At 51.3% G+C, this 15,842-nt stretch overlaps 1 protein-coding gene across 2 annotated transcripts in view; it reads right to left on the minus strand.

Moving 5' to 3' along the window:
• Positions 1-15,842, minus strand: part of ABAT (4-aminobutyrate aminotransferase) — an 89,958-nt gene that overhangs the window by 9,702 nt on the left and 64,414 nt on the right. For both annotated transcript variants that reach the window (XM_042972496.1, XM_042972497.1), the window contains 6 exons: positions 7,116-7,196; positions 6,383-6,475; positions 5,859-5,921; positions 3,182-3,245; positions 2,604-2,752; positions 434-571 (listed from right to left, as the gene is read on the minus strand). In XM_042972496.1, coding sequence (XP_042828430.1) covers positions 434-571; positions 2,604-2,752; positions 3,182-3,245; positions 5,859-5,921; positions 6,383-6,475; positions 7,116-7,196 — 588 coding nt within the window. The remainder of the gene's footprint in view (positions 1-433; positions 572-2,603; positions 2,753-3,181; positions 3,246-5,858; positions 5,922-6,382; positions 6,476-7,115; positions 7,197-15,842) is intronic.

Raw genomic sequence — 15,842 nt, forward strand, 5'->3', positions numbered from 1 at the left:
CTAGTTCCCGAGCACTTGTGCTGAGAGCAGCTCCCATCTTACTGGCCGGACGTGCCCGTTCCGTGTGCACGACAAACTGAAATACACACACGGAAGCAACAACGTGTGCTCACTAGCGTCTGTTGGGTGTGGCTGAGAGATGAGGTGGGCTCTCTAGAGAGAACAGGGAGGAGGCTGAGGTCTTCCCAGGCATCTCTTGAGTGGGAAAGTGCCCAGCTAACACTGCAGGGTGGAGGCTGATTCTGCAGTGAGATTTTAGGGAGAAATTCCCTCCCTTCCTCCTTCCCTACTTTCCGATGCCTCTACCTGTGAGGCCACCAGGCAGCCTCTGACCACCTGGACGTGTACAAGGACCCCGCGGCTAACACTTTGCTCTGGGAAAACCGTTGGAAACAGCCCATGGCCCCATCCAGCCCCAGCCCTGTGCACTGACCTTCCTGGAGATGTCTCTCAGCTTCCGGAAGAAGTCATCAGATGCGTGGTTGTCTCCGCCCTCAGACTGGATGGGCTCCACGATGATCCCGGCCACCGTCTTCTTCTTTTTCCGATATTTTACGATCAGATCCTCTACCTGCATTCCCAAGGGGGAAGTAACCATAGCTGGCGGGAGCCCTAGAGCAGCATCCGCCGATGGGGATGTGGGTTCCACGACCCCCTGAAACGATGCTGAGTATGTGTTCGTGTGCACTCCGGTGAGGACTGTGGTGTCCACTCGGGGCCGCCCCTGTGGGTGGGAGTGTGCCCTACCTGGGCCTGCTGCTGCACCTGTGGGACAGAAACTAAGGGCTCGGGTCACAGAGCAAATGAATGAAACCATGCAGCATGGGGTCCGGCGTGCAGGACGGCGTAGCTGTGGCCGTTGCTGGTAATGCCATCGCTGTATCCTTAGTGTGATATTACTGTTGGCGGGAGAGTCCTTTCCGTGCAGAATCTGAGGCGTGTATTTGCTCAAAAGAACTGTTGCAAAAGTCACCTCTCATGATAGGAATCTAATCGGTCGTGTCACGGAGCGGGGTAGGGGGTGGGGGTCATGGGTTGAACCTTGGATTGACCTGAGGGTATTTTGTGGGGTGATAAGAGGCCTTTGATCAGGGTGGTAGTTCTATGGGTATATTTGCTTGGTAAAGCTTTTTGAACTAGACACTAAAATGAGTGCACTTGGTGGTAGATAAGTGATGTGTTAGTGAATTAAAAATAATTAACTAAACAGTGACAGGGTACTCAGAAAAGCACCTTTTTAAAAAAATGTTTGGTTATTTTAGACAGAGAGAGAGAGAGAGACAGTGTGAGCGGGGAAGGGGCACAGACAGGGAGAGACACAGAATCGGAAGCTGAATCTGATCAGAATCTGAGCTGTCAGCACAGAGTCTGACACGGGGCTCGAACCCACGAACCCTGAGATCATGACCTGAGCTGAGGTTGGATGCTTAACGGACTGAGCCACCCAGGTGCCCCAAGCGTCTGACTCCTGATCTCAGCTCAGGTCATGATCTCGCAGTTCATGAGATCAAGGCTCACGTTGGGCTCTGTACTGACAGCACAGAGCCTGCTTGGGATTCTCTCTCTCTGCTCCTCCCCCACTCAAACTCTCTCTCTCTCTCTCAAAATAAATAAATGTTAAAAAATGTTATTAAAATTAATTTTACCCATTTCCTTCCACTTTTTTTAATTATTTTTTTTAACATTTACTTATTTTTGAGACAGAGACAGAGCATGAACGGGGGAGGATCAGAGAGAGAGGGAGACACAGAATCGGAAACAGGCTCCAGGCTCTGAGCTGTCAGCACAGAGCCGGACGCGGGGCTCGAACTCATGGACCGCGAGACCATGACCTGAGCTGAAGTTGGATGCTTAACCGACTGAGCCACCCAGGGGCCCCTCCTTTCACTTTTCAAAAATGTGATTACTAGATCCACTGCAGTCACACATGGGGTTCACATCTCTGTTCGACAGGTCTGTACTAGACCCCCTGTAGGTGTTAACCATGAATTGATTGAAAAGGATGATGATGTGTCTAAGAGGCAAACCAGCCTCAAACCAGCCTCACTTGAGCTCAAATTCCAGACCTGAAGAGTTTCCAATTTCTTTTCCCCGCAATGGAATCCTCCAGTGTCTAACACGGAACCCCAATATTTGGAACAGATGAAAGGAGGGGTGCTAGCTGTGTCTGAGGCATGGCAACAGGGGGCTCCCTGTTCCCAGTCCCTCCCCTGGCCCCATTTCAGCCCCCAGGGAGCCCCAGGACTTGGAAGGAGGCTGAGAAGCAGTGGACAACAGGGTCCTGTGGATGCACTTTTCCTACGGGCTGCCTCATATTCTCATAAATTCCTTCCTATTCTGCAGTCAGTGAAGCTTGCCCCCAAAGAAACCTAAATACAGAGACATCAGTACCACAGGTGGGGTGACGGACGCCAGGTGGAAAAATCAAGGTGCCCCCTTACTTTTCCTGATGTGCCTCTCTGTCCCTACGACCCTCCCAGGGAGCACCACGCGGGTCCCACATAAACCCTGTGTTCTTCTTCCCCTGAGCTGAGCCTTGCGGCGGTGGTGGGGAGCCGGGGGTAAGGAGACAGGGAGGGGAAATCTGCAGGGTCCGCTGTTACCTCTTCCAGACAGCGGGCCTCTTCTTGCTGGTTCTCTTTCACAAAGTCTTCCAGAGGGTATTTTAGCCGTGGGAACGGTGCGATGGGCCAGTCGAAGGAAGGGATGTCGATCTTGTGAATAGCTTTGGAGTGCGTGGTCGCTAAGCACCCTAGGGAAGCAGGAGGAACAGTCTTGGAAAAGGGGATCACGGGCAATTCAGGCCACGTTCTCGCAACACCCAGGGAAGCCGCTGCCCGCAGTTCCTGTAACGTCCCGAAGCTGACCCCGTGAACCTGTGTGTGCGCGCGTGCGCCCTTGACTTTCTGATTCATCACAGATTAAGCACGGGCTGCGAAGGCACAGGGCCAGGGTTCGAATCTGGCTCTGCCCCTGGACGGCCTTAGAATGTTCCTTCCTTGCTGGGCCTCCCTTTCCGTGTCTGCAGAGCGGGACTAACAATCCTCCCCCCTCAGAGAATAGAGTGGAGTCCGTGAGAGACGCAAGGTGGAAACTGCCAAGGTGAAGATCGAAGCCGCCTACTGTGGTTGCTCTTATCTAACAGCCACCTCGGGGTCACGCTGCTCCGCTCCCTCCTTACCCAGGGTCCTCCCGTGGAACGCGCCCATGAAGGAGAGGATGCTGTACTCGGGGCAGCCGGGGGCCTAGGACCAAGAGACAGTGGTCACATCAGTCACCGCTGTGAGGACTGGAGGGCCGTGTTGTGGTCCCCACACACCCACAGAAGTCCATCAGAAGAACCTCAGTCCCTTTGCACGGACAAGTTACACACCAGGTCCCGAGACGTCCAGCCCACAGACGTTTTGTTTTGTCAATAAAGTAAAAGTTTTTTTGACTTTTTCTTTTGTTAATTTTAAGTAGGCTCCACACCCAACATGGGGCTCATTGAAGTCACGACCCCAAGATCAAAAGTTATATGTTCTACTGACTGAGCCAGCCAGGTGCTCCAGTAAAATTCTTTAAAAATTTTAATTTAATTTTTTATATGTGTATGTTTTTCTTATTTGCGAGAGAGAGAGAGAGAGAGAGAGAGAGAGAGAGAGAGAGAGAGGGAATGCGAGTAGGAGACGGGCAGAGAGAGAGAATCCCAAGCAGGCTGCACCATCATCAGAGTCTGACTCACGGCTTGTTCTCAGGAACAGTGAGATCATGACCTGAGCTGAAATCAAGAGTCGGAGGCTCAACTGACTGAGCCACCTAGGTGCCCCTCAATTTTTTTAATCAAGAGATTTCACTGAACTCTCCAAACTTCTGCCTTCTCACAAATTCCACATAATTTGGGCCCGTTGTAGTCAAACACAAAGGCTGCTCGAGCCGGGCTGCCCCAGGGCCTGACACCCGCCTTCTGCCCTGATGTCACCTGCCTGGGCTGCTGGGGCTGTTGAGCTTTCGGCCCCCATCTCTCGGCCCTGCTGGGGCTGTTGAGTTTTCAGCCTGTCTATGGGCTCTGCAAACTCCTCCTCCTGCAGATTGCCCTGACTTCCCTGCTCCAGGTGGGCCTGGTGCCTCCTGGGACAGGAGGCCGGACCAGCTGTCTCACTGGAAATGCCCCAGGGCTCTGGAAGGGGTCTGTGGGGCTGGGGCCGGAGCGGCTGCCCCTGGGCTCAGGAGGGACGCAGGGACTCCCCAGCGAATGGCACAGCTGCATTATTTCCTGACCCTCCACCTGGCCAGGGAATCAGATGGGTTTTCAGCTGCTTCAGGCACACTACCAGGGACACCACCGCAGAGGCAACCACGGGGCCCAGAGGCGCTGGGAGGCTCACGTAGTGTTTTCTCAGGCTGGCTGATCTCCTCTAGGTCCCTGAGACGCCCCCGGGAGAAGCACCAGGACCCCCAGCCCCAGCAAACTCTGGAATACCCCCCTCCCCGTCATTTTCCTTGTTTGTCCCCTAATGCAGCCACTCAACGTGAGGAATGGGGTCTAAAAGTGCTGATGGACTAGGATGTCCGCGGGTATCAGATGAGAAGGAGGGAGGGCACCATCCACTGTTTTTAAAGATGGCCAGAAGAAAAAAAAGAAAATACTTAAGTGTACGGAGGTCTGTATGAACACAGAGAAAGGGCTGGGTAGATTTGCCCGCAAGAGGTGGATTAGGAACAAAAACATTTAAGGAAGCATGAAAAAAACCAACCTTACCGCCCAGAGGCAAGGCCTGTAAACATGTGAGCGGGATTTCTTCCAGTAATCTGTGCATTTATTTACATGGTTGACAGCACAGCGTCCGTGTAATTTACATTCTCCCGTTTTCACTAAATTACGGCATGCGTGTCTCCGGGCCAAGAGAAACCCTCTGTGACTATTTCTGCACAATACTGTGGATGCATGCAGGGGGGTACTCGAGTTCAGTGGCTCTTGATTCTTTTTTTTTTTTTAAGCAGCAGACATTTCTGTCTAAATCATAAGCGGGGAGGGGCCCTCGCTGAAAGGGGGAGGACAGGCCTGCTGGCTGGTGAGCTTGGGATGTACCCACCTCGACCCCTCGCCTCCGGCACTGGCCGCCTTGCTGCCTCTGTGAACTGCCAGGGTTCCATCTGGAACCCCTACACTTAAGTCCTCTTTCCCTGTTACTGGCTGTAAAGGCGGGTTTCCAATCTTTTCTGGTTATCACGACTATAAACACCAGTGGGGTGAACACCCTGGTACATACCTTTGTGTTGACATTTTGAATTATTCTAGAGAATACACTAAAGGCTCCTTAAACAGTCCAAGTCAGGCAGTTGTCCTGGGAAACTGAGGAGTGCTGGTCAGGAAGGGTTCCCCTCAGCCTTGACATGAGGGGAATGGACCCCTCTGTATGACAGACTGTGTCCTTTCCAGTTTGAAGCCCTCTCCCTCAGTGTGATGGTGTTCGGAAGAGGGGCCTCTGGGAGGTGACGAGGGTTGGATGAGGTCATAGGGTGGGGCCCCTGTGATGAGATCAGTGTCCTTACAGGAAGAGACCCCAGAGTTCCTGCTCTCTCGCTCTCTCTCCCGCACACGTGAGGACAAAGCGAGGAGGCAACGTCTATAAGCCAGGCAGAGAGAGTGCCCCAGGGAACCAAATTGACCTTGACCTTGGACTCCAGCCTCCCGAACCGCGAGGAAATACATGTCTGTCGTGTAAGCCGCCCAGTCTGGGTGCGGAATTTGGTTACCGGCACCGAGCTGCGTAAGACCCCTCCTATTTGAGAAGGCCAGGGCCAGCCAGGGCCAGCTGGAGGGACTGTGGTGACTGACCCCCCGCAGCTGAGACCAAAGGGCCCGCTGCCCTTACCTGGTTGATCATGCACGTCTCCAGCTCCTCTTTGGAGAAACCCGTCTGGCCCCTTTCCTTGCTCTGACAAAACAGAAGAGACACAATCTGAGTCGCTCCGGGGGACGCGGGGCTTCCACTTTGCACTCAGAACCCCCACAAGTGCTCTCTCAAGGCTGACTGGAGATGCCGACCGTTCCGCTTGGGTACTAACACATGAGATTGTTCAGCAGGCTTGCAGCAAAGTAAGTGCACGGATACACAGGTGTGCTATTACTCTGTCCACAACAACCCAGGGCTGCGAGGATGGGGTCTGTGATGCCGAGGAAAACCCGTGTCGTCGCATCGGGTGACGGCTCTCTGCACCACATGCCAGGGGCCGTCTGGAGAGCCCTGTCCAGGCAGTGGCCCTCTCTGGATTTGACCGTGGCCAGGTGGGGTGAACAGCTGGACAAGGGGTGAGCGTGTGGCTGGGGGCTGGGCGCGTGTGCGCATGTGTGTGTGTGTGCATGTGTGTGTGCACATGATCATGCCCCAAACCTCACCCGGTACCACATGAAGATGGTCTTAAAGGCATTTTCGTTGGAGCAGGAGCCGCAGGACATGGTGATGAGCTGGGACATTCCTTTGGGAGCCACCTGCAGGGAGGGAAACGGCGGTCGGCTCGCTCCATCTGGACTCCCGCTTGCCCAAGACGGAGCTGAGCCTTCACAGGGGTACAGTCTGGGCTGGGGGAGGCTGGGCAGGGGTGGGGGGGAACCAGGACCGTCCCCCAGAGCAGCGGGACTGGGGAGAGTGGACGGAGGCTCTTCCAGGGGGTGGAGGACAAGCCCAGGAAGGCCCCGGGGCTGGAGGGGATGGAGGAGAACAGCATGAAGAAAAGCCCAGACTGTCCTGCCCGGTGCAACCACCGTCCCCCGAGGTGCCCATGTTTTACAGGTAGGAAGTTGAGATTCAGGAGGATTTGAATCATCATAACAACTAAAACCGAACTGTAGGGGAGGGTTGAATCACACGCAATGCTCCTATCGTGGAGCAAATATTCATTTCCCCTGGATCCTTTGTTCCTGCGCACAAGGAGTCCCTTCCTGTCCTTTGAAAGGAAAAGTGAAAATACTCTTCAGGAAAGAAACAGCACAAGAACAAGACCCAAGCAGACACATGGCATCCTCTACCCTTATGGATCTCCTTTCCCCCTGCTGGCATTGCCTCCCGGAGATCAGCTGGCCTTCCCGCAGGGGGTGGGGGGTGGGGATGGGGTTGCTCCCGGGGACTCACTGAGAGCAAGGACTCCCGGAGCTTCTCCACAAAGTTCTCCGGGGGAAGGATTCCGAGGGCAGGTCTGTTGATGAAAGTGCTCTGCAAAAAGGTAGGACACCGAGGGTGACTTCTCGGACTACTACGGGTGACTACTCCCTGTCGACCAAAGACCAACCAAGCTTTTCACAGCGGGTGTGTTCACACAGGCTCACGGTGTTTCCTAGGGGGTGGGATCGGCCGACCTCCCCGCACTCTCCTGAGAAATCCCCTGGGCTTGCTCTGGGTGTAAAAGACGACTGAGATATTTCTTTCTTTCTTTCTTTCTTTTAATTTTTTTTCTTTTTAATGTTTATTTATTTTTGAGAGAGTTAGAGACAGAATGTGAGTGGGTTAGGGGCAGAGAGAGGGGGAGACACAGAATTGGAAGCAGGCTCCAGGCTCTGAACTGTCAGCACAGAGCCTGATGTGGGGCTCGAACTCACGGACCGTGAGATCATGACCTGAGCCGAAGTCGGACGCTCAAATGACGGAGCCACCCAGGCGCCCCAGACGGAGACATTTCTTGGTTGCGATATCGCATTGCAGTTACAGATACTACCACTGGGGGAAGGGGGGGGGGTACACGTCGTACTATTTTTTGCAACTTCCTGTGAATTAGGATTCAGTTAGAATTTTATAATTATAGTATTATTTTATCACCGAACTATAATGATCATTTTAACAGCCCACCCATCATCATGGCTAAAAAACAAAAAGTGGACGACAGGAGGAATGGGTGAGGGAGCAGAGCCGCCAGAACCCTGGTCACAGCCGGAGGGAACCAAGTTTGGCTCTGGGAGGCAGCTGGCAGGGCTGTTTCTTACAACGATGAACATACACACACACCCATCACTGGGCAGTTCTCCTCCGAGGTATTTACCCACGCGAAACGGAAGCACACGTCCACACAAAGCCGTGAACGTACGTGCCTGTTTACAGTGGATTTTATTTTTATTTGCCCCAAATTGGAAACAAACCACATGTCCCTCTGCTGGGGGAAAGATAAGTAAACTGGTCCCTGCACACTGCGGAACACCAGTCAGCGACGGAACCGAACAATCCGCTGACACGCGGTGACGTGGACGAACACGGGAGTCTCAAGGTCACGATTCTGCGTGAAAGCGCCCAGAATCAGAGTTGCACACTGGGGACGCCTGGGTCAGTTAAGCGTCTGACTTTGGCTCAGGTCACGATCTCAGGGTTTGTGAGTTCCAGCCCCGCGTGGGGCTCTGTGTTGACAGTTCGGAGCCTGGAGATGCTTCAGATTCTGTGTCTCCCTCGCTCTCTGCCCCTCCCCCGCTCACGCTCTGTCTCTCTTTCAAAAATAAAAATAAAACATTAAAAAAAGGAAAAGAGGGGCGCCTGGGTGGCGCAGTCGGTTAAGCGTCCGACTTCAGCCAGGTCACGATCTCGCGGTCCGTGAGTTCGAGCCCCGCGTCAGGCTCTGGGCTGATGGCTCGGAGCCTGGAGCCTGTTTCCGGTTCTGTGTCTCCCTCTCTCTCTGCCCCTCCCCCGTTCATGCTCTGTCTCTCTCTGTCCCAAAAATAAATTAAAAACGCTGAAAAAAAAAATTAAAAAAAAAAAAAAAAAAAAAAAAAAGGAAAAGAGTACACACTGTATGGTCCCCTTCATAGGACATTCTGAAAAAGCTAAAACTATAGGGACAGACAACAGCTCCTGGCTGCCAGGGGCTAGGGTGGGACTGAGTACAAATGGGCTTGGGGTAATGTCTGGGTGATGAATTGCTGTTTGGATATTTTAAAAAATTGTGGTTAAAAGAAAAAACAGGTAACATAAAATTTTAACAAACTTAACCATTTCTTTTTTTTTAAGTTTATTTATTTTTGAGAGAGAGAGAGAGTGAGAGTGAGAAAGAGAGAGAGAGAGAGAGAGAGAGCGAGAGAGGCAATGCGCATGTGCAAGCAAGGGAGGGGCAGAGAGAGAGGGAGAGAGAGAATCCCAAGCAGGCTCCGCATGGTCAGAGCAGAGTCTGCTGCGGGGCTCGACCTCCTGAACTGTGAAATCATGACCTGAGCTGTAATCAAGTCGGATGCTCAACTGACTGAGCCCCCAGGCGCCCCACCACCATAACCATTTCTTTTTTATTTATTTATTTTTTATGTTTATCTTTGAGAGAGAGAGAGAGAGAGAGAGAGAGAGGGAGCACTAGCAGGGGAGGGGCAGAGAGAGAGGGAGACACAGAATCTGAAGTAGGCTCCAGGCTCTGAGCTGTCAGCACAGAGCCTGACACAGGGCTTGAACTCTTGAACAGTGAGATCACGACCTGAGTGGAAGTGGGATGCCCAACTGACTAAGCCCCCCAGGCGCCCACCATCTGAACCATTTCTAAGCATCCAGTTCAGTAGTGTTAAGGATATTGTTGTGCAACCATCCATCCATCTCCAGAACCTTGTCATCTTGCAAAACTGAGATTCTGTTCCCATTAACCACTAACTCCGTTCCCTCCTCCCCCAAGCCCCGGCAACCACCCTCTACTTCTCTGGCTCTGTGAGTCTGACGACTCCGGGTGCCTCATAAAAGTGGAATCACACAGCATTTATCCTTTGGTGACTGGCTTCTTTCGCTGAGCATCATGTCCTCAGCGTTCATCCATGTTGTACCAGGTGTCAGAATGCCCTTCCTTTCTAGGAGCTCAGTAATATTCCACTGCATGGATAGATCACACTTTGTTAATCTATTTCTCCATCCACTGATGGACACTCTGGTTTCTTCCACCTTCCCAGTGACTGAACGGTGCTGCTGTGAATGCGGGTGTCCGGGTGTGCCTCGATTTTGGCAGTGACTACATGACTGTGTGTTTGGTGAAACCCACAGAGCTATACAGCACAAAGGATGTGTTTTATTGCATGTGAATTATATTTGAAAAAAAATGGGGAAAAGTGCATTAAGAGGCAGTGGTGGCTCCGGAATTTCTACCCAGAGCAGGGCTTAGGAGAGCAGTCTGATCAAGGAGCTGGCTGCAGCCCTTCAGAAGTGGAATGGGTTGAGTGTGAGAAAAGCAATGTTAGAAAGATCACCTGACTCCTTACATGTTGATGTTTTATTCTAATTTTGATCGATGTGGGTCCAGAGATGTATTTCCCTCGGCAAGGAAATCAACAGTGCACGCCTGATTCTAAATGGACACTTGCTTCTGATAACCCAAAAGGGAGGGGGGCATGGTGGCCACTGAGGTCAACCTGTCCAGCTGGCCAAGGGTCGGTCAGCCCTTACTGTCACTTCAGAGCAGGAACTTGGGCCAAGGGAGCCAGGGCTTCCAAATTTGAAAAGGGAAATGCAGCTTTTAGTGGGAAATCACCTCACTTTAAAATGCTGGCCAAAATTATCTTTTTTTTTTCTTTAAAGTTTATTTATTTATTTATTTTGAGAGAGAGAGAGAGAGAGAGAGAGAGAGCGAGCAGGGGAGGGGCACAGAGGGAGGGACAGAGAATCCTAAGCAGTCTCCGAGTGGACAGTGCAGAGTCTGACATGGGACTCGAACTCAAGAACCGTGAGATCATGACCTGAACAAAAATCAAGAGTTGGATGCTTAACTGACTGAGCCACCCAGGTGGCCCTGGCCGAAATTACCTTAAAATAGCCTCTGGCCAAGGGGCAGTCCCACACTCAGGTAGCTGCGTTCTTGGAGAGAACCGGGCCCTGCCTGCTGGCTTCAAATCACAGGCACGGCCACTGGCTGCCCACACGACAGGGCCCACGCAGAGGCCCACGTAGGATCAAGGGCTCCAAATTTCCCCATGGGCTGGTCACAAATACTTGCTTTAAAGCGAGGCTGAAGGATAGCATTCAATTCTGGAGATGCTGACCTCAGTGGGGTGAGGCTCCCAGCATTTTATACTCTGACCCGGCTAAGCTCATTTCTCCACCTCCTCTCAAGAAACAATTTCCACCATGGACAAAGGTTATGCATCTAATTATTCAGGTAGCCTGAAAAAGGAGAAACACTCAAAATGCCAACATCAGGTTAAGTAAACTGAAGCATGCTAACTCAAGAGATGTTCTGCGGCTAGTCAAATAGTCTTTCTCTTTTTCTTTCTTTCTTTCTTTCTTTCTTTCTTTCTTTCTTTCTTTCTTTCTTTCTTTCTTTCTTTCTTTCTTTCTTTCTTTCAATTTAAATTCAAGTTAGTTAACATATAATGTAGTATTGGTTTCAGGAGTATAAAATGGTGGGTTTCTTTTTTAAGTTTGAGAGAGAAAAAGAGTGCGGGTGCAAGTTGGGGAGAGGTAGAGATAGAGAGAGAGGGAGAGAGAGAATCCCAGGCAGGCTCTGTGCTGTCAGAGCAGAGTCCAACATGGGGCTCGGTCCCACACAACTGTGAGATCATGACCTTAGCTGAAGTAAAGAGTCAGACACTTAACCAACTGAGCCACTCAGGTGGCCCTAAAATGGTGTTTTTTAAAAAGGTTACAGCTGTCCATAAGGGTTCACTCTTCGTGGAGTACATCCTACAGGTTTTCACAAATGGATAATGACATGTGTCCATCATTCCAGAAAAGACACAGATGGGAGCACAGATGGAATAAGACTAGAGCTGTCTTCCCCCAGAGTGCCCTGGGCACGGGTCAGGAAGAGTCTGGGAGGGGTCTGCACAATGGTAAACAAGGAGGATGGCACAAAAACAGACACTCAGATCAATGGAACAGAATAGAGAACCCAGAAATGGACCCACAAACGTATGGTCAACTCATCTTTGACAAAGTGGGAAAGAATATCCAATGGCATAAAGACAGTCTCTTCAGCAAATGGTGCTGGGAAAACTGGACAGCGACATACAGAAGAATGAACTTGGACCACATTCTTACACCATACACAAAAATAAACTCAAAATGGATGAAAGACCTAAATGTAAGACAGGAAGCCATCAAACTCCTCAAGGAGAAAGCAGGCAAAAACCTCTTTGACCTCGGCCACAGCAACTTCTTACTCAACACATCTCCGGAGGCAAGGGAAACAAAAGCAAAAATGAACTCTTGGGACCTTATCAAAATAAAAAGCTTCTGCACAGCAAAGGAAACCATTAGCAAAACCAAAAGGCAACTGACGGAATGGGAGAAAATATTTGCAAATGACATATCAAATAAAGAGTTAGTATCCAAAATCTATAGGGAACTTATCAAACTCAACACCCAAAAAACAAAGAATCCAGTGAAGAAATGGGCAAAAGACATGAATAGACGCTTCTCCAAAGAAGACATCCAGATGGCTAACAGACACATGAAAAAATGCTCAACATCACTCATCATCAGGGAAATACAAATCAAAACCACAATGAGATACCACCCTACACCTGTCAGAATGGCTCACATTAACAACTCAGGCAATGATAGATGTTGGCAAGGATGTGGAGAAAGAGGATCTCTTTTGCACTGCTGGTGGGAATGTGGTACAGCCACTCTGGGAAACAGTATGGAGGTTCCTCAAAAAGCTAAAAGTAGAACTACCCTACAACCCAGCAATGGCACTACTAGGCATTTATCCAAGGGATACAGGGATGCTGTTTTGAAGGGGCACATGCACTCCAACATTTATAGCAGCACTATCAACAATAGCCAAAATATGGGAAGAGCCTGAATGTCCATTGATGGATGAATGGATAAACAAGATGTGGTGTGTATACACACATACACACACACACACAGACACACACACACACAAACACACACACACACACACACACACACACACACACAATGGAGTATTACTCGGCAATCAAAAAGAATGAAATCTTGCCATTTGCAACTACATGGATGGAACTGGAGGGTATTATGCTAAGTGAAATGAGTCAGTCAGAGAAAGCCAAATATCATATGACTTCACTCATATGAGGACTTTAAGACACAGAACAGATGAACATAAGGGAAGGGAAGCAAAAATAATACCAAAACAGGGAGGGGTACAAAACATAATAGACTCTTAAATATGGTGAATAAACAGAGGGTTGCTGCAGGGGCTGTGGGAGGGGGGATGGGCTGAATAGGTGGGGGGCGTTGGTGGGTCTACTCCTAAAATCATTATTGCACTGCATGCTGGCTAACTTGGATGCAAATTTGGGGGGGGGAATAAAATAAAATTTAAAAAAATTAAAAAGAAATAAAAATATAATAAAAATAAAAAATAAACATTAAAAATTAAAATAAATAAAATACTTAAAAAAACAAAACAAAAAACAAGGAAGATCAGCAGCAGGTGGGTTTGGTTATGAGAACGGATTGTGCCAAACGCAATGTGGCACCCTGGACTGGATCCTGGAACCAGACAATGAGCATTACTGGGGAAAGTGGGGAAATCTGAATGCGGTCTGTACCACATAACGTGCCCTCGTTAATGTCCTAGTTTTGACAAAGGTGCTGTGGAGAGGGCGGTATGGGCACTGGGTGAACTTGGGGAAAGACAGGTGGGAACTGTCTCTGCACCTGCTGTGTGAATGTGAAACTAGCCCACAGCCGAATCGCCCGTCAAAAGTGGGAGGTACTGACTGGGCCTAGAGACTGCTCGGGTACCTCTCTCCTGACATAATCAGTGCAGTAAACCCAGTGCAAATCCGAACAGCGGCTTCACTGCATCAGAAGGCCCCAGAATGCGATCTCCTTGGTGGCTTTGGAACTTGCCTTGGACTGCTAGAAACTGGGGCAGATTCATGCTGCTTTTTCTGCTTTGTGACCACATGGGTGAGTCTAGGGTAAGTAGTGGGGGACGGTAACCCTCCTCGCTGTAGAACTGGGGAAAGTGAGGAGCAGAGAGGTCAAGCTACCTGCCCCGAGTCACACAGACAAGGAAGGGGCAGAAGCATGGCTCCAAGCGGGCTTGCTGACCTCAGATTCCATCCTCTGCCCGACCTGCAGGCAGCATCCGCCTGTAGATGTTGATGCTGGATCTGGATCCGAGTCTGCTTGGTGCAACCCAGAGACTTGGCTGGCCTGTGGGGGCCTTTGCAGGCATCTCCTTGCGGCTCCTGAGAAATCTAGCTCACTGTGAGACCAGGGTCGAGGCGAACTGCCAGCACCGGTTCCGGGGGAAGCAGCTCACGGAGGGGACGGCTGGGATGGCGGGCTGGCCGCCTGACTGCCTATCTGGGACCGCGGAAGATGTGGGGGTGGTGCTCCTGTTCGACAAAGTGTGACATTAAGAACAGAAGGTATCTGGGACTTCGGGTAGTGGGATCCAGTAAGGACAGGTTTCTAGAAGCTCTGCTGTCAGGCTCAGCATCCTGAAGTGCAGTGTGAAGGGGATGGGCTTTGGTTGAAGCGGCTGTGCAACCTGGAGCAACTCACTTAACCTCTCTGGTCTTCACAGTCCTTATCTGCCAAAATGGGGGCTCCTCCCTTGGTGCTTGTAGGCAGCCAGTGAGACGGCAGAGCAGAAGCTGAGGCAGCAACTCAGTCTAGATGAATGGTCAGGAAGGCGCAAAGGCCTGGGGGTCACGGTGATGGCACGTGTCTTACCTGACCGGGTCCACACTCCCCCATGTCACGGACGTCAGACTGCACCCATCACTCAGCGCAATGACTGTGCACTGACCATCGTACAGATAAATGATCACTGTACAAATTGTGGGCACTGTCACGAGTGACCCTGGTGACATAAGAAATGGTAACTGGAGCCCAGAAATTGGATCCAGGGGTCGTGCCTTCATTTTTGCAGCCACGTGAAATAATTATGTTGGAGTATGAGGATGGTGTGGTTGGGGGGCAAATGGGTTGATCAGCCCCTTCACGGGACCTCAACGGCCTGGCAGGACCCTGCCCTCCACTTGCAAATTACCATCATCACCGAGTGAGTGCACCCCTAGCCAAGAATTTGCAAGACGCAACATGTCGGCCAATGGTCCCCCAGCCTGATGCCCGGGGTGCACCCGGCTTCTCTAAGACCGTGCCAGGGGGCTCCTTTCACTTGCCCAAGCCCAGACTTCTGCAGCAGAATGACGTCAGCAGGGACTGTGGTCCCAATCGATCTAGACCGTGACCTCACCGGCACCCAGAACGGTGCCCGGCACGCAGTAGGTATTCAATCAATAATCGATGACTGAACAAATGTCAAGAAACGAGACTGAAGCAGCAGGAGCCAGACCGCGAAGGGCTTTGCATCTGAAGCGGGGGAGGTGGGGCGCACTCTGGGGGCCGCGGGTGCAGTTTGGAGGCAGTGAGCGTGGGCCTGACGGGGTCGGGGGGGCTGGTCCACAGGGGCCACTGGGAAGACGCAAGGTCAGGACAGGTCCCGACAGGGTGAGGGTTGAGAGGTGGGTGGGAGGAAGGGAGGATGAAGCGGCTCCCAGGTTCCTGGCACAGACAGGTGGGGGCAGGGCATCCCTGAAATCAGAATCCCCAAAGTCACGTGTTTTCAGGGATGATTCTGCCTCTGCAGGCAGCTGACACTGCAAATGTGTGTGACATGTTTGTTGACACATTTTTCCCAGCACCAACTGCCGAGGCATCTGGGATCCGCACAACGTTTCGAAACAAAGCCAGGCTCTGGATGTAAACACACCCGCGGAGCCTCCCCAGCGGCCTCGCCAGGCACCTTCAGAGGGGGACCTTTAGAGGGGGACGCCCTTTCTGCTCCCGCAGCTCCTGAACTTGTGCGTCCCCAAGCCCCTCCCCAGCGGGGCACAGCCGTTTGTGAGAAGGGAAATGTAGCTCTTTCCTATTCTTTTCAACTCTGCCAGTTAGAAGGGGCTTTAAGCTCGG

Source organism: Panthera tigris, chromosome E3 (assembly GCF_018350195.1).
Source record: "Panthera tigris isolate Pti1 chromosome E3, P.tigris_Pti1_mat1.1, whole genome shotgun sequence".
In the NCBI taxonomy this organism is placed as follows: Eukaryota; Metazoa; Chordata; class Mammalia; order Carnivora; family Felidae; genus Panthera; species Panthera tigris.